The sequence below is a fragment of the Sander lucioperca genome, chromosome 12 (genome assembly GCF_008315115.2).
Source record: "Sander lucioperca isolate FBNREF2018 chromosome 12, SLUC_FBN_1.2, whole genome shotgun sequence".
Classification (NCBI taxonomy): Eukaryota; Metazoa; Chordata; class Actinopteri; order Perciformes; family Percidae; genus Sander; species Sander lucioperca.
In genome coordinates this window covers 7,198,990-7,217,470 of record NC_050184.1, presented here as the reverse complement: position 1 = coordinate 7,217,470, position 18,481 = coordinate 7,198,990, and the positions used below count along the sequence as shown (strand labels likewise).

Sequence of the window (18,481 nt, the reverse complement as noted above, 5' to 3'; positions counted from 1 at the left end):
GGGGGAAAACAGAGCTGGGGTACAATTTACTGTGAGAAGAGACAGAGGAGCAAATGGGGGTAGAGCTATTGAGGAAATGAGAGTGGAGGAGTATCCTAAAAACATGCAGGTCACTCCTTCCACTAGGTAGGTCAATTCTTACATCCTTCTCTTTCTACACACATACACTTTGTTTTCACACACTCAGACATGCACACATACCTGCAGGAGAACAGGCACAGTACATAATTTTTAAGAAGACCTTTTATGTGAAAGGTGTTTTTTTTTACTTCCATGAATTTTCTTGAGGAGGACATTATGCATTAAGAATTAAGCCGCGGGGCTCCGAAGCAAAAATGCGAGAATGTAAAACGATAGGGAGGCTTTGTTGCTGCTCCTTTAGGCCTTAATTACTAAGGTGCCGTCGTCTGGAGCTGTTTTGTATGCGCGACTACGACTCAGTAGAAAGCTCTTTAAAGTGATCACACAGCCTGGCGCCAGTGACATGGCTGAGCACCTGCCAATGCATGCGGGTGCACGGGTATATACAGCAATACACATCAGGATTCACATGTATTCATACACATGCTGCATCTCACAATTATTTATTGACACAAAGTGTAAAATGCCAGTATTTCCTAGCAAGGTACTGCACCATTTAAATAGATCCTCTAGTCTGTAGGGTGGACCATGTAACCAAAGTAAGACATTCTGCCATGTATTGTTTTTGAGTTATATTTTCATGACTGTATGATAAAGAGATAAACACCCAGATATCATGACGGTGGCATACAAAAGGATGAAAATTTGAAAAGTTTAGCATTAACACTGTAAATAATAGTAACACTAAGGCTATATATCAAAGTTGAAATTTGGAATTTGGCATTTTATTTCATGATTGACAAATCAAAGACTAATCGATTATTTTATTAGTTGATCGACAAAAATATTATCAACGACTTTTAACTGACAATTAACTGAATGTATTTAGAAATTATACAAAGTCTTATGTGTTTGGGCTTACCTATGACTCGGAGCTCGGCGTTGGTGAAGATTCGGCCATGCTTGTTCTCTGCCACGCACTGGTACATGCCGATGTCAGCCAGATTCAAGCTACTGATCGTCAGCACTCCATTATTCACCTGAACCCTATCATGCTAAAAACATGGGCACACACGCACGCGCACACACACACACACACACACACACACACACACACACACACACTTTTAGCACTACATGATTCAAAATGGAATACGCTGTGCTAACTTGACAACAAATACTTAAAATGTTTAGACAAGGGGGAACAGTCAGCAGGAGGCTTGAGTGGTTGCCTCTGGAACAAAAAAAGGGGCCCAGTGCAGCCCAAATTTTACATCTAATCAGGACCTGAAGATGCATTGATTGATTTTTTTTTAGACACTTGGAGAAAGAGGAAGAAAAAAATAAATGTCAACATCTTTTTATCTATTTTGTCTCCACCAACTCCTAAGAAAGATATCTAGTTCTCCAGCTAGTCACGAACTGTGTCTGTCTTCTGTTGCTGCTGCGGTAGTGTACAGTGGATAGTAATTCTCTGTGGTTTTGTCACTATGGTACCCCCCTTTTTACATGACATGCAGTCGTTGGATCCATTGATAATATAAAAATGTTGATGTGTGGCACTAAGACAGGAGTTTAATCAGCCGCTGTTGACAAAGGAAGATAAAATCCTCAGAGCTTCTGAACAAACAGCATGCTAACAGGTTACAGTAACTGGTCTCAGATTCACATGAGCCATTCTGGCCCTTAAAATGCTGTCTGAGAGACCTCAGTGGATGATCCTTTAACAAATCTGACATTAATCTCTAAAAGGACTGACACCTGTTTATATAACAATATCATTATATAAAAAGAACATTAAGTACAAGCATACTAGATTCAATGTTTTCTGATATACAAGAGCATTTCAATTCCACAACCCAGTAATCTGTATAATTATATGTCTATCTAAAGCCTGGTAATTTTACACTTATGTCAATATAATTAACTAACCATCCAGTTGTTATAAGTGCTCATTTTTACACTTTCAGGATGGTGATAGTTACGAGCAATTACGTAGCAATTACAGTGGTGACTCGCACAGGTTTACTTGTTTTATGGTGGCCATTTGTATATATTTTAAATATTGCTAGTGTATTATTCTATTATTATTTCATGTATTTTTTTTCCTATTATTTAATGTTTACGCTGTACGTGTGCTGTGTGTCTGAAATTTTTGCTGCTGCAACAATGTTATTTCGCATTTTTTTGGGATCAATAAAAAAATCTATCTATCTATCTATCTATCTATCTAAAGAAGAAACAAAGAAAAGTACTCAGAAAAACAACAATATTACTGCCATTACTTTTTTATTTACGGTTTCTTTACTTGGCACAGTATAATGTCCTTAGACTGTATGTGGTTTACTATATTTTTAATAGCATATTATTGTTGTGTTGTTTTTTTTGGGTCAACAAAATGGGTCAGATAACATAATAAAAAGTGAATGTGAATTCTATTACTGACTATGAACTTTCACTTTATATAAGAAATGTGTAGGATCTTTTCTTAAGGAAAGCTTAAAAACACTCCAATTAGTGCCATTATAGTATCGCATACCAAGTGTTAATATGAAAATGCTGGACCAAAACCGCCTTTAGATGGGTAATTAGGGCTATATATGGACATTTTAAGTACCACGATGCCAACTGGTTTCATTCTGATGGATGGCCTGTTCTAATTCAAGCTTTAGCCACACTTTTGTCTCCTTGGGGGGGGGGTTTGATAATTGAAACTCTGCTAATTTTCTGTGGTCTTAATAGGCCTGCAGTGACTAGATGTAACCCCCCGCTGCTTAACATAGCACTTAGACATCAAATGGTGGTTGAAATCCAACCTCGGAGGACTTATTTAGAAAGAAGGTAGAGCAAGTAGGCTATTATATACTCCAGTCTCAGAGTGTTAAGTGGCAAAGGGAAAAAAATACTTGGCATGTCATGGCAATGGTTTAAAAATAAATGCAATTTTATGAACGCCTACACAGAGTGCAGATAGTAATTACAACATCCGAAAAAAGTTATTTTCTTCCCACTGCTCCTTTTGACCTTTACAAGGATTGGCACTACTTTCTGCTCCCTTTTTATAGTTGTGTCAATTTAAGTGTGGCAGCACTCATTGTTCTTGCCCTTGATCTTTCCCATTGAGTGTAGCCAGACCTTTTAATGTCACTGACAAAGTAGTCCAGAGGGCCCTGCCGCCAGTCTGTCTGTCGTCTGAAATCATTACAGCACTGCCACTTGAAAAGACAAGGACTGTCCCTTAACATCAATCAGGGACACTGCTGAGGATCTTCAAATAGGGCTCTCACTGAGACCTGTCACACAATGGACACAGGGCTGACCTGGTGCTAAAGCCACCACCAGAGGGGGGTCCTGGGTGAGGATAGATGCAGCAGTTTCCAAGTGGAACACAACAAGTCCCTTGGTTTTTGGCTGGGGCTGGATGAGATATGTGTGTTCATTGGGATGATGGAGAGAGAGGGGGAGAGAGAGAGAGAGAGAGAGAGAGAGAGAGAGAGAGAGAGAGAGAGAGAGAGAGAGAGAGAGAGAGAGAGAGAGAGAGAGAGAGAGAGAGAGAGAGAGAGAGAGAGAGAGAGAGAGAGAGAGAGAGAGCCATAGCGACTTTGAATAGATGGTCCTTTTTTTAGGTTACACAGTGCAAGGGCCCATGGGGGGAGAAATAGATAAAAAGAATCTGTGTAAGTGCACACTACGCTATTCTGCACCCAGTGCCCTGTTAAATAACCCTCAGAGACTCAGTGCTGGCTCTATCACAATCTCTTTATCACTAGAGACAAATGGTGGCATTTGTCTGTTTTATGGCTATCATTAATTATGCTTGACTTTTCTCTGATACCAGCACTGTTCCAAGTTTAGCTGTGAAAAGGCAAATCATGGGTGCTTTTTTGTACACCAGTGATGTTATGATCCTATTCCTGATTGCAGTAGGTGCACTGGATGTGTGTAACAACAGTAACTCCTCAGAAGGCAGCTCCCTGACTTTGGAGGTCAAAGTTAGAAAAATCTCAAAAACACACTCATGTATGTAACTGAAAGGGGAGCTGGTGGTGGAGTGAACAAAATACAAGCATGAGTGGGTCCTTGTTTCACTGTGGTGACATTTCAAAGTGACAGCCCTCCTCTGCGCCATTTAATTCCCTTGGAGGGGGCCCAAAATGAGGTGGAGATAGAGAGGGAAAAGTGGGAGGAAAAAAAGCTTGAAAGAGAGCGTAAGAAAGATAAAAAAAAGAGTGCCAGAGATGCTGTGATAAAGAGAGCGAGAGAGAGAGGGGGGGAGAGGAGGACTGATCCATTCTAATGAGGAATAACAAATGGCCCCCTTGGCCTTCCTTTCCTTCTCCCTCCCACTCTCTCTACATCGCTGACCTTTGGGTTTGGAAATTGATTTACTGTTGCCACTGTTGACGGTGGCATTTTGAAAATGGTAACACCCCACCTCATTAATATAGCCACATGTACAGAGAATATGTTACCTTGGTCAACCGCCAAAGAGATTTTTACAATATTATGTACAAATCAATACTGGAGATGCACAGGTGGAGTGATAAGGGTTTCCTGTGGTTAAGGATGTGTGGCAAACAGAGAGAGTGACCTTTGTTACCCAACAGCCACGAATGACAGAGAGAGGAAATGTTCATGACAATGATGCCTATTTATACGGATTAAAATATGACTTGCTGCACATACAAGCTTTGTAGATTAGTATGTCTGGGTCATAATGGCAAACAATTTGGAGTGCAAAACTCTGTAATCTTCTTTTGCATGTGCATTGTAATTCGGCTCTTTAATTAAAGTGTCCCAGATTTTGAATATTATCTCAGCTCTCAATTCAAGTTACAATACAGAAAACTAAACCCACCTGCCTCCTTTTAAAGACATGTCCAACAAAACAGCACTGGTCTGGGACTGATTAACCAATCCAAACACTGACACTATCAGTGACTGTGATTCACAGAAGCCATTCTTTTCAGACAGAAAGCACACTCACTCCACCAGCACAATAACACAAAACAAGGCAAATTGCCTAAATGTGAAATGTATTTTGGATGAAAAGGCATTTTTCACCCTTCCCAGAGAGAAGAGACTTAATGATAAAATTGAGAGAAGCAGATAGGAAAGACTAAACGGCACTAAACTGTCAAGTCCCTGTTTGATGACAGGCAGAAAATGGCAACACTTTGGCTTCATTGCAAAACATACAAACACCCTCCCCCAACATACACACATACACACACAAACACACACACTGCTAATGCCAAATTTAGTCCCAAGCAAATACAGCCATTTCAAAGTGACATGTTCTTGCCAAGTACAAGCCTATGAGTTTGAGACCATTATATGTTCCTCAGAAAAATTAATCCAGCAAACAGTGTGGTAACACACAGTGCATCCTTTAAGTAAGATGCTGCTAAATCTACTTATCATCTTTCATCTTACACATTAAGTTATGTTTATCTCCATCCACTCAACTGCCCAGGGTTTGTTGTAATGGAAAAAATATATTAGACACTCTGCTATCAATAACAATACCATTTAAATACAAGCCTGCCAGACTGAGCGGTGACACTTTCAGCAGTTTTAATGTGTGTGTTGTCAAAAGAATGTTGCACACCTACAAAAGATTGGGTGTTGATTAAAGTCTGAGTGAGAGCAAATCTATTGTTTTATACCATGCACAGGTCTCATGGACTCAAATGTACAATATAGTAAATGTATACCATAATTTGAAGTAGTTGTTTGGTTTGGAAATACTGTTAAAATTTGAAAATTGGATATTCTTCTTTATTTGGCACTATAATATGAAAGGGTGGTGGAAGCTCTTGACTGATTATCTGATGTTTTGTTCTTTTTTTTTTGTTGTGCTATTGGGGGTTTAGTGCTGCATAGTGGGGTGGACTGTGTATCATTCTGACATTCATGTTCATATTTAGGGTTTTATCATTAAAAGCAATTAAAAAAAAAAAACAGATTAAGAAAAAGCCCTCACCTCCATGGGGTCCAGAGGCTCTCCGTTCTTCAGCCAGAGGTATGAAGGTTTGGGCTTGGCACTGGCTTTGCACTCCCACACCAGAGTATCATCAATAGTCTTCTGAACATCTTGAGGCTTCTCAGTCAAGTGAGGTGCAGCTGTGAGGTCACATTCCACATACTGTAAATGAACACTTTAACACCACAAAAATGTTTGAGCATTTCCAGTAGGCAGCCGTTTTAGAATAAATCAATGGACCAACCAACTGGGCAATGAGTTCATTAAAGAGGCATCCAAGGGCACAAATCCTAAATCCACTTCCAATTACCCCAAAGCTCACCTCTACTTGAAATATTTTTTAACTTAACACGTGGAAGAGTTAATAGATTGGTTGACACCCTTCACTGTAAGGTTAAAAGATAAGCTATTGGATTTACTACAACCAACATGAATTAGTTACACTGATGCAGATATTTTACAAGAATCTGTTTTGCTGACCGTATTATTTGTATTGCGATGCTTACAGTTAAATGAAGAGGTTGCAATTCATTTTTAGCAATGCAGTTATATTCCCTTTTTGTCTTTTGAAAAACCAGAAATCCAGAGAAAATGCCTCTATATTTATGATGGTGGTCCTGGTGTCACATAAATGACTAGCACCTTATCTCTAGCGACGAAGATTTATGGCCCTTGTGAATCACCCACATAAATGCAGGACACCCTGCCAGGGTCAAGGGGAACAAGGTAGTTTAGTCAGTCTGTCTGTCTGCTTGACTTGCAGTGTTACTTTGATAATGAAATAATAATAAAAATGCAATAAATTTTTCTTGATTGAAATAGCCTTTCATCTTATCTCTCTTCAGGGATATGAGAGTACAGTTACAGCTGGAACAGTATTCACAGTACATTCAGTGTCAATGACTTTTTAGCAGGGCAAATGCTCAACCACACAAAGGGACAATATACGGTCCCTCCTATCACTAGGTCATAATGTGGCTGTGCATGTCATGTGAGTGTGAATCTGTTTAAATCCCTCATGATGTGCTCTGTGGAGCCCAGAAGGGGATCAATGTTTTGTTTTGAGGGGAAGTTGACTGCTGTATCCTGTCTAGAACACTTGGTGTTTAGAAGTCAACTTAAAAGGCAAAATCATAAAACCATTAGATGACAGAAGAAATGTCTGGAAGCGTAAAGACATCAACAGTGTGTTTCCAAACGAATGAAGGTGTTTCTTGCTGATTATTTATTACTGTATTTCCTACGTATCTTCGGTAACAGTGATGCATGCATTTTACTTGCTAAGAACTAATTCCGACTCATTAAAATAATATTTAAAAAGCCAACAGAGAAGAAGTGTTTGGCAGCCCCATATGAAAAGCGAGATATTGTTTTGTTATGACAAAAACAAGCTCTCTTTATGTTCTTTTATGAAATGAAATTGCGGAAACGAGCATGCAGTACTGAATTGAAAATACATCACTATGCAGAAACAAATACTACATGACACCCTGTTAACAATATTACAAATGAGACCGTCAGAGATAACATAATGGAACGGAAGACATGATGCAACAGCTTCTATACAAAGTCAATCTGATCGTGTCTGAGCCCATTCAAATGCAGTCATCTGCTAAACCATGATCTAATTTCATAAATCCCCTGGAACTACAGAAGGACAATTAAGTGGGAAATCGAAAGAGAGGCCACCCCTTATTGTTCCTGTGCCTGCATTGGTTGGGTGTCGCAAACACCACATCCCCATATTGATTCTTCTATTCGTCTATAGAGTTGATGGATGTCCCACAAGCTCCTGTCTATGGGAGTTTAAAATGAGATTACAGATTTTTATCACCTGGCGGCCGGCCAGTCTGCGAAGCTTTGAGATGAGACAGGACTTAAATCTTACAAAGAGAAACATGACTTCCACACAACTACAAAGAAAATGTATAGAGGCCATGCAACATAGTACAAAGACAGTGATAGCCACAGGTTGTGTTCAAAACGTATGACCTTGTTTACAAAATTACCTTAATGTGATCCTGCCATTTTCCATTATTTTAGGGCCTCTAAGTCATCAAGGCCCAGTGCTGTGATGCTATGCTGCTCTATGAACAGGCACTTCTCTTAAAGTTAACTATGTTTAATCCTCAGCCTACCTACAGGTACTGTGAGCATTTCATCTTACCCACAGGTGCCACAAAAAACTCTGTATTATCATATCAAAGGCACGCTCCTTCACAGAAAAGAAAAATCTGGATTTGATGATTTCAGGCAAGCACATCCCTACAGGGCCTGGTGAGGAGACATCATCAATGCATAGACTGCAAAATAATGGAGAGAGAAACCATAAAAATCCTTCATCAAGGGCCATTAAAAGCTTTCTCAGAATATGGGCCATAAGTCCAGTGTTGGTGAGGGAAAAATCACCTCTCCCTGAAAGGTAGTATAAATCTGTGTGCGCTACGGCCCCGTGTTAGCCGCTGGCACAATAAAGAGCTTGTCAGAAATGAACTACTGGTAATAGGTTAATTTATTACCACATGCCACTATATGATGCAGTTATATATAAGTTCTAATAAAAACTACAGATTGCATGACAACAAATTAAACTTTTTGTTAGACTCGCACCAAAGCTACACTTTTATTCTGCAGGATTTTCAATCAGGCTCAGTTGTAGTGAACCTTTGAATGAGGCTATGAATCAATAGGTAGAAGAATACAAATGTGCATGATATGTTGGGAAGAAGACAGACAGGTTGAAGGCATTAGACATTATTTGTTTCTCAAGACAAGAGGTGTGAAGTAAGATCAGTTGTAGATCAAAGTCAGCGAAACCCTCCTACTCACCATAGAAAGACAGTTTTCCTTTAGCAGAGTTTCGTCCTCTGGTGTTTTCAGCCACACATTCATATACTCCCGCATCCTCCTGCTGGAAGTAAGGGATTTCTAAAACTCCGCTGGCTTTATTTATGTCCACCTTCCTGCCAAAAGAGGCTCCGTCCACTCTTCTCCAGCTGATGGTTGGCACTGGGCTAAAGGCACAAAAATATAACACAAAGCAAGGCCACAAAATGAAAAATACTCCTGAAGATCGTCTTATCTAGAGATTTAGCTCAGGCCAATAAACATTGAATACTGAAAAACACTAATAAAGCATGTCAATGTTTACTTAATCTTAACTTTAACTGGTGAGTGTTACTTGGTGAGAAGGAGTCATTAAAATGTGAAATCTTCTGCGCTCAAAATCACATCACGGGGTCCTCACACATTACCATGCAGCTTAGATTGATACAGTAAACAAGTAATGGTGTAATTATATTGTATGACGGTGGGATAATAACACACAGTGGAACGTACTTTCCAAGTGCAAAACATTCCAGTTTGACAGTTGAGCTCTTAGCAACAGGGACAACCTCAGGGAACTGCACTTCGATCTTTGGCTCGTATTCACCCATCACACCTGGAGTTACAAAGAGAGAAATATAGAAATGATGCCACGAATTGTCTGAAGGGAATTCTTTCAGCTCAGGGCTTGAAAAGGTCACAAAGAAACAAAATCAAAACAAGTTTAGGTGACACCACTGTGTTAGCTAAAATAAATTATCACTCTTTTTCTTTGAACACTATACTGTGTCTTTAGATTTAGATTTTTCTGACTACTATTGGGATTGTGACTTCATCAAAAAAAAAAAAAAACAGTCCTCTCAGAGTTCTCTTTTCCAAACCAGTCAGCCAGATAAAAGTCAACTTTAAAAGAAAACTTTGATAATGTGACCAGCTGGATTGTTTTACCAAGAGACTCGCCATTTTGTTGGACGTGTTAAGCAACAGAACCCCACAGTCTACTTTCTATCCTATCAAATTTCCTAACCAGACAACATTACTTCGAAAAGCAAAAACAATTCATCACTCTTCCCTTACTTCGAGCTCTACGGATAGTAAGTAGGGTAAAACTGTCATACCATCAACCCGCAGCACTAGAGGAGTTGGTGGTCCTTGAACACTGCTTTTGGTGACCGTGTTGGTAACTACGCAAGTGTAGTTGCCCACATCAGAGGGTTCCACTTTGGCGATGTAGAGGTTACCTGTCTTCTGGGACACAAATCGTCGCGTGTCCTGTATGACAAACGATGGGTACTCGTTGAAGATCCATGTGAAGGTAAGTTCTGTGAACAAAGTCAGGCACACAGGGCACAAGTCAAAAACACATACACTATGTATACATCATCTATACCCATGTAAAGATAGTGTGTACTGCATCAGCAGTCTCATCACTTTGGTGTGAGTGGATGCCTTCAGGGATAAAGCAATTAGTGGAATTGACTGAGTACCAGCCTTCCATGATTAAAAACACAATTTATAATTGAAGAGCAATTTTCTCTTACACACGGATAAATGCCCTCAATATGATAAAAGTTTAACAGGTTCACTATGTGGGAGTGATGGTGCCGAGAATATGAATGATTGACTTTTCGGGGGAAGTAGGTATTAACATTAACAGCAGGAATGTTGAGGTCTTTCCTGCGGTGGTACGCTTGACTTTAAGATTTGGAGTCTGGTGGTAAAAGCAGTAATTGTGAAATATAAAGTCTACTTTTGCTACATTGGGGGGGTTAAAGAACACAACAGGACGTCACACAAATGGGCCATTTCAGTGACACTGCCACCGTCACACAACCCTGCAGCAAATCGCTGTTTCCTGGTCTGAACATGCACTTGTCCCTTTCAAAACCAATGCAAGGCACTTAAATCCCATCTGCTGTAGTATTGCTGCTCAGTGACATCCAGGATAATACCATGTTCACATTGACCACACTGTGGTGTGGGACCTAGTGGGGGTCCTGTAGTAGAGGACTATGACAAAAGAAAAAAGCAAGGTTGTCCAAAACAGTTGAACCTGGCTCAACTTCTGATGTAACTCAATGCAACATTATCTAGCAAATTTAATGTAATGAAGAATCATGTACATGATTGCATAAACTATTATTGCAAGGGAGGAAAACTGGTTGTTGTGGTAATACCTTTCAAAAGTTGTAAAAGCTTAACCATTATCCAGTGTTTTGGAACCTGGGGAGCCTTCCAACACTTGGATGTAATACTCAAATCAGCCTTCCTATTGGATCCTATTTCATTGTTTCTCTGTTACCTAAAGACGACTTAGGGGGCTGTGGTTGTTCTGGCAAAATGTCTGTGTAAATGTGAGAGCATTACATTTGTAATAAGCAAACTCACCCAGTGTCTTTTTCTTTTATTTCATCTACCTTCATTTTCTTCATACCTCTTCTTGGGATTTATTACCTAATAAGAATGTATTTAAAACACAGATACAGTAGTTGTACATAAAACAACGAGCATATCCTTTTGTAGCTGTCATGTAGTAGCGGAGGACCTTAAATCAACCCTTAAGCTGCAGATCCTGCATAAGAAACGGTAATGCCCAATAAAACCAATGTTTTATAGATCATGTTTTTCAGTATAGTACAGTACCAGCTATTCTACTATTCATCATCCATGATAACAAACTTCCGGGAAAGACTCCCAGTACCATCAACCAAATGGAGTGCTGTCAGAGAGGCTTTGCACTAACAATCAGCAGCATTATAAAAAGGAATGATAGTGTTTTGACATATTGACACAAGGATAGATTGCTCTGGACCATATTGCATCCCTGTCCCAAAAGCAATCTTGGCCGTTGGTAAAAACTTGTCTAAGCGATGACTCGGCACTACAGTACAGTACAGGGAATAATTGAGACGAGAGTTGGACACTCATCTACTGACTCAGTGTTCTTAACTTCTGCTCTTTAGAGGGCAGGAGGATGTGTGGGCTTTGACATATTACTGTAACCTTGCAAATTACAACGTGATAAAGAATCTTCAGAACTTGTGATGCACATGTAAAAATAATTCTCCTTTTCAACAAATACAAGTACAGAGTGGTTGTTTTTCTGTGGGTTGGACTGGTAGAGGACAACCTGACCTTGTGATCATCCCAAGAACACAACGTGAGATTGAAACTTGGGACCACACAGTGTAATCACATCTGTCTCTCTGTTTAGTTCCAATGATGTTTCCTGTTTTCCAATGTGCCACATTTTGAAAGTTATAATGTGTATAACTCTGTTAGCTTCATACGTCTGCTGACAACCTTACTGACAGATATGCATTGCCTTTAAAGAAATAGTTTGAAATTTGGGGAAATACGCTTATTTGCATTGTTGCCGAGAGTTAGATGAGGAGATTGATACCACTCTTCTATCTGTACAGTAAACATGAAGCTACAGCCAGTAGATGGTTAGCTTAGCATAAAGACTGGAAACGGGGAAACAGCTAGCCTGGCTCTATCCAAAGGTAAACAAAAATATTATTTATCACTTCAGCTGTTTAACTGCGCCCATAGCATCTGCTATTCAGAAATAACAAACTGTATAATCGGGAATCGAGTATTTAACAGCCATGTAATAAGCTAAGCTACGCTAACCGTCTCCTGTCTTTAACAAACAGTCATGGGACCATTATCAATCTTATGATCTAACATGTATTTCCCAAAACGTTAAACTATTCCAAAGACTAATTTGACACACATGATACGAGTAGTTGCATTTCGATTTCAATGTTTATCTCTTGTGGTTTCTACTGCCTTGAACTCCATCTGAGCCTCTGTCATTTAAATCAACCATAACTTCTTGGCTTGATCCATCCGACCCATGAATAGGAACAGCTGTAAAATCCTCTCTCCCTTAAATAATACATCCCAGCTCTTATCCTGACAAGGTCATGTATATTTAATGTCTGTTTTTGAAACAATATCTTCCAAAAGGTGCAGGGGATGATAAACTGGAACAACAGCAAATAAGAGTTTACTAATTGGTTAGTTAAAGATTCATGGTGAGAAACAGGAAGCAGGAAATAGGAAGTGGAAAGTACTAATGGTTGTATTTGATGATTCAACTCTGCAGATGGGCAGTAATGGAATAATGCAATCATGACTGACAGTGAGTGGCAGATTTTCATTGTGCTTCCATTTAGCCCTTGTATAATGAACAGGCAGCATCAATTCCGCCTTAATGATCTGAGAGGAGCGCAGAGAAATGCAACATGACAGTCCAAGGACATACTGAATCCAGAGTGGGTTTTTGCACAAGTGTGTGTTGTATCAAAGAAAAGTATATGCACAAAGTGAGTCAAAGTTTGTACTCGCAAGTCTGTTCCCTAGACAGTAACAGCCATTAACCAGGCATACCTATCTGTATTCATAACACACAACAAGTTCACTCTATGAAATGGCTTAGGTCACGCACATGGGAAAAATCCCTGCAAGCTATGTGTGTTGTTACTGGCCAGCGAGCAGCCTCTGTTTTGAGGAAAATGCACTGCAAAGAGAGAACAAGTGATTTCAGCCTTGAGTAAATCTAAAAAGGCCCTATTCCATTAGTGAAAGGAGGTCAGATGCATTAGGTGCTGGACTCATTCAGACCCTCTCAAAGCAGAAGATGACGCAGACTGACATCTAATGCAAATACAGTACAGCGGACCCTGGAGCGCTCACTTGACAATATTTTGGTAATTTTTAAAGTGCAACTTCAAACTGCCTTACAGTTTTAGAGCATCCTGGCTGCACCAAACTACTTCCTGTAGCTGTCTTGAGGGTTTTGAGGCATCATTAAAAAGAAATAATGGCCTCCTGAATCATGCATGGGATATTGAGATCCTTTAAAGGGGAGATGAGGCAGATCATTGTCTAAGGCTGTAATGCACTGATGTTGAATTATGTCCCGTCACCCTTTCCTGTATGAGAGCATGTTTCTCACTTTTCCAACACTGTGAGAGTCATTTCAAATGCACGTATCATGTATTTACCACACCTTTCTAATGTATCGATATTATTTCCATGAATCTATAATAAGAGAAAAACAGAGATAAATTTGGCTGCCTATTGATACTTGATGTTCAAGGTATAAAGCTGGTTCACATTTTGTGACTCCTTTTTAAAAACATTTCCTATTATATTATAATTAATAATACACTATATATTTACTTTTCTTCAGTTTGCACAACAGAAAACCAATCAAATTAACAATTTTGATAGTCAATCAAGTATTTGTTTTTTAGCGGAAAAGCAAAATTCACTGGTTTCAGCTTCTCAAATCTGAACATTTTCTGATTTTGAAAATAAACTTCTCTTTCTCTCAGGTTTGGACTGTTGCTCAGATAAAACAATACATTTGAAATATCATCACTGGGTCTGGGAATTTGTCATGGGCATTTTTCACAATTTGCTTACATTTTACAGAAAAAAATGAAAATGATTTATCAATTAATCATGAAAAATAATCTATTGATACATCAATTAATCGATAATGAAAATAATCATTAGCTGCAGTCCCGTTTCTCTTAAAAGGAATTCAGTGGATGAAAGTGAACAGGTGCAGTATAGCCATTCATATGTGTAGTCTAAGAAGGGGCTGAATGAGGACAAGGGAATGTGACAGTGAAGTGTGTGGGTGTATGTGTATGTATAAATGTGTGAGCATGTAACTAAAACTAGAAGGGGTACATCATTACCATAGCAGATATGGCCGAGCTAGCCTTTCAGCAAAGATGTTAGAAAATTGGAGATGATTCATCCTAAAGCCCATCGCAAAAGCATCTAAAGCATCCTCAACGTCTCCATCAATAGGCATAATCTACAATGACAGCTGCCGAAAATATTGTCAGAAAATGGATCATTCCAAGCACTGTGCAAGGTCTCCTGAGAACAGCTATTATCCATCGCAACAAGAAGGAATAAAGGGGCAGTAGGTATAAACAAAAGCTGTCTGTCCGTGTGGACAAAAGCATGCTCTGTGTCTATTTGATATAAGGAAAATAGCAGGGAAGTAGATTCATTCAAACTGACCCAGTCTAAATGAATTTGACCAAGATTAGCAGTTAGTACCTTTCACCCAAATAAAATTATTGTTGACAGTCTGAGAGCTTTGATAATGCTAATGTGTTTTGTGTTATCGTATCGGAGGTTTTGCATATTTCATTCATGGTCCGTTCCGAACATTTATGCGTCCCCTTCTAAAAACTGTACCTTTACTGTTCTTCTTGGCGTCACAAAGTCTATGGCATCAATGTTTTTTTTATTTCAACAGTATGATAAACAGTTTGTCAAAACATCTGATGTGACATTACATTGTAGCAGTGCAAACTTACTTACTATCCCGGATTTGTTTGTCTTTAGCATTACTGATGGTTTGAGTTAGTTGAAATGAATTGAGTTCTCCTTTGTTAAGCCAAGTTAACTTTAGTTGCACTGTGTACATCAAACCATTTTAGTCATAGTTGCTAACTCCTACCACCTTCCTAGACTCTGTGGCCAGGCTTCCTTACAATGTCAATAATTGAATGGACCAACATTCATGCACTTTTTTTATTATCACTAGTCTCTTTTACAGAGATATTCCGAAATACTGCCATAAAGAAGATCCGCAGTTATGCCAGCTTTGCTTTTTAACACTGAACCAAACAACGCTGGCATCCGGAAGCAAAAGAGACGTGACGTGTAACACAACAGGGTTGGTGTCTCTCTGTCCCCCCACGCCGTATTTGTACCTTTTATACATTATATAAGTGTGGATGTAGTTATCATTCCTTTTTAAGAGCAGGTAAAGGTTTCGTATGAGACTGGATGTGACAGATATGGGCCAGGTGCAATGTAACACTGTTAGTTACTCCTCCAGGACTCAAGTCCCAAATGATCAGTCATGTTGGAGGAAGGTCCAGAGGGAGTTTGGAGTCTAAATAAAAAGGATCAAGTTTTGGTAACAAATGGCAGACAAGATCAACAAGAATGATTGAAGAGAATTATTAAATTAAGTTATTAAAAAAAGTCTATTAACATTTTCCTGAAGACAAAAAACATCAAGACCCAGATATCATATCTCCAATGATTTAGTCAGATTTTTACCCAAACACACTGTGGCATACATCTTGGAAAACATTTATGAGTGCGATGTTGTGAAATATGCAAGATCACATGTCACAACAAAACAGCTGGAGTTCTTGAGCAAAGTGCAACATCAGAAGCCGGGGGAGTCTCCTGAAAGTTATGAAAATTAGTTTATAAAGACAGATGTTACATTTTTAATGCCAATTTAAAGGGGTGATAGAATGATTATATAGGGTATTTCACACTGTTCCTTAAGGTCTCCTAATAGGGTATGTAACATTGATTGGGCTGAAAATTGCCCGGTTGCTATTTTATGGGCCCTTATGCATCCCTGTGTTTTGGCCCTATTTGGGTATGCTCATGAATATTTAGATGAGCTGCGCGCTGATTAGTTGAGGAACCACATACACATACATTGGAGACGAGACACCAGGTCTCATATTTCAGACACTGCAATGTTTCGTTACTAAATTCACTTCTGAGACTTTTTTATGTGAAAAATCAACTATATAAAGCTCAAATATGCCCGTTTTACGAAAATGAATGGCTAATTGCAAATTTCTTCAGGAGGTCCACAAAGTCTGACGAGACTTCGCTCCATACCCAGGGCAAAGTCAACGTTTCTGGGTTACTGGACTACCGGGGCTCCGCGGAGCTGGCCGGCTGCCGGCATAACTATAATATATTTACAGTTTGAATTTCGTCACGCCACTTATATTACAGCTACCATAAGGTCTTACAAAGCTACAGCTTGTGTCCAATTTCAATTTAATGCATTTTTGTGAATGTGAGGAGTTTCGTTAGCTGCTAGTGTCCCTTCAATCCTATGGGTAGCTAAAGATTGCGGCAAGCTAGCTAGCTACACTTTCGGCATAACTATAATATATTTACACTTTGAATTTCGTTACGTCACTTATATTACAGCTACCATAAGGTCTAACAAAGCTACAGCTTGTGTCTGATTTCAATTTAATGCATTTTTGTGAATGTGAGGGGTTTCATTAGCTGCTAGTGTCCCTTCAATCCTATGGGTAAAGATTGCGGCTAGCTGCAAGCCCTGGAGCTCCGTCAGGGCCTCGGCATTTGGTAGTCCAGTAACCCAGAAACGGTGACTTTGCGTGGGTATGGAGCGCTGCATCTTCCGGCCGTGACGGAGATCCATCTAGCTCACAGCGAGCCGGGTTCTGTGAAGGTATACACGCCGGGCAGCGAGGCAGCACTGGCCGCTGTCACGTTAGCCTGCTGAGCTCCTGCTGAACTGCGACACACAGTCAGAAAAAATTTGCAATTAGCCATCAATTTTCGTAAAACGGCACATATTTGACCTCTACATAGTTGATTTAAGTGAATTTAGTAATTAAATGGCAGACGAACAATGTATACAATTTCTGAGATCTGCGTGACCTAGATTCAGAAGACTAAGCTGACCTCAGGTCAGTGGTGTAGTCTATGTAAATGTTGGGGCGTGACAAAGGTAGAAACTAGAGCCAAGTAAGGTAGGAGTTGAGGAGTTGATTCGCCCGCTTTCAGCAGCAGTTTCAAATTGTGAGATTGGCAGAGGAAAGGGGTGTCAATGGGATTTTGAGGTTCTATGTATGTCCTATTTATGTCGTTTTTCAACTATGACAAGGTAAAATTTGTGTCCTGAAATCCCCTAACTGAACTAGAGTATAGCAATGGAAGATGACAAAGAATATACAAACCCCTGCTGGTTTAACCATCTGTTAGTAAAAAAAGGTCAAAATACACATTTCATCACCCATAAAAGAAAAAAGGAAAAGCTGTGCCACTGACAATGCAACACACTAAAATAAATTACATGGAGAGGATTCACATGATTAGAGGTTGTGTTTCAAAAGTTTTTAAATGACGTGATGTTTCTCACATGGGTGAAGCTCCTACCTGCTGTTAACATGGATACAATGTGATTCATCATCAGATGTGTTTCTATGCTTTAAAAAGCAAGTGTGGTTTTTACATTATAAGCCTTGTACGCACTGGACAAGGTCACTCAACACTTCCAGTCCTTTCCAGAGCTGAGCAGCAGCATTCCTGAATAATTCTTAAGGTTTGAAAATGTGAGTATAAGTAAGTGCCAGAAGTCAAAACCTCCCTTGGCCTTGTTCTTCTGTGTAATACAAAATCTTTCAAATCTAAAAAATACAATTTGGACTTTCTTTAAACCCATCATGTAACAATGTGTTGTACTTGTGCCATACTTAAATGTAGTTGTCATTGTGTCCTCACATAACCGCCATAAGGAAAAAAATCTGGACGTTTGGCAGATCTAATTCACAATTGTCTGTTGGGCAATCTGTACCTGACACACCCTTGTAAAATTACATTTTACTTAATTACATTAAGTGATTAAATTATCACATTGTAATTTATATTGTCTGGCCTCAGTTTGCCAAAAATAGGAGGATTGTTCTCACACAATAGGAATACGAAATTAAGAAATGAATCACTTGCTCTGAATAGAAATAATTACCATCA

General features: G+C 39.3%; 1 protein-coding gene across 1 annotated transcript in view; it reads right to left on the bottom strand.

Moving 5' to 3' along the window:
• The window catches only part of cntn3a.1 (contactin 3a, tandem duplicate 1), an 82,776-nt gene that overhangs the window by 29,691 nt on the left and 34,604 nt on the right, over positions 1 to 18,481 (bottom strand). Inside the window, exons 6-10 of the mRNA XM_031286821.2 lie at positions 10,012 to 10,215; positions 9,407 to 9,509; positions 8,897 to 9,081; positions 6,068 to 6,207; positions 1,004 to 1,136 (exon numbers count right to left, since the gene is read on the bottom strand). Coding sequence (XP_031142681.2) covers positions 1,004 to 1,136; positions 6,068 to 6,207; positions 8,897 to 9,081; positions 9,407 to 9,509; positions 10,012 to 10,215 — 765 coding nt within the window. The remainder of the gene's footprint in view (positions 1 to 1,003; positions 1,137 to 6,067; positions 6,208 to 8,896; positions 9,082 to 9,406; positions 9,510 to 10,011; positions 10,216 to 18,481) is intronic.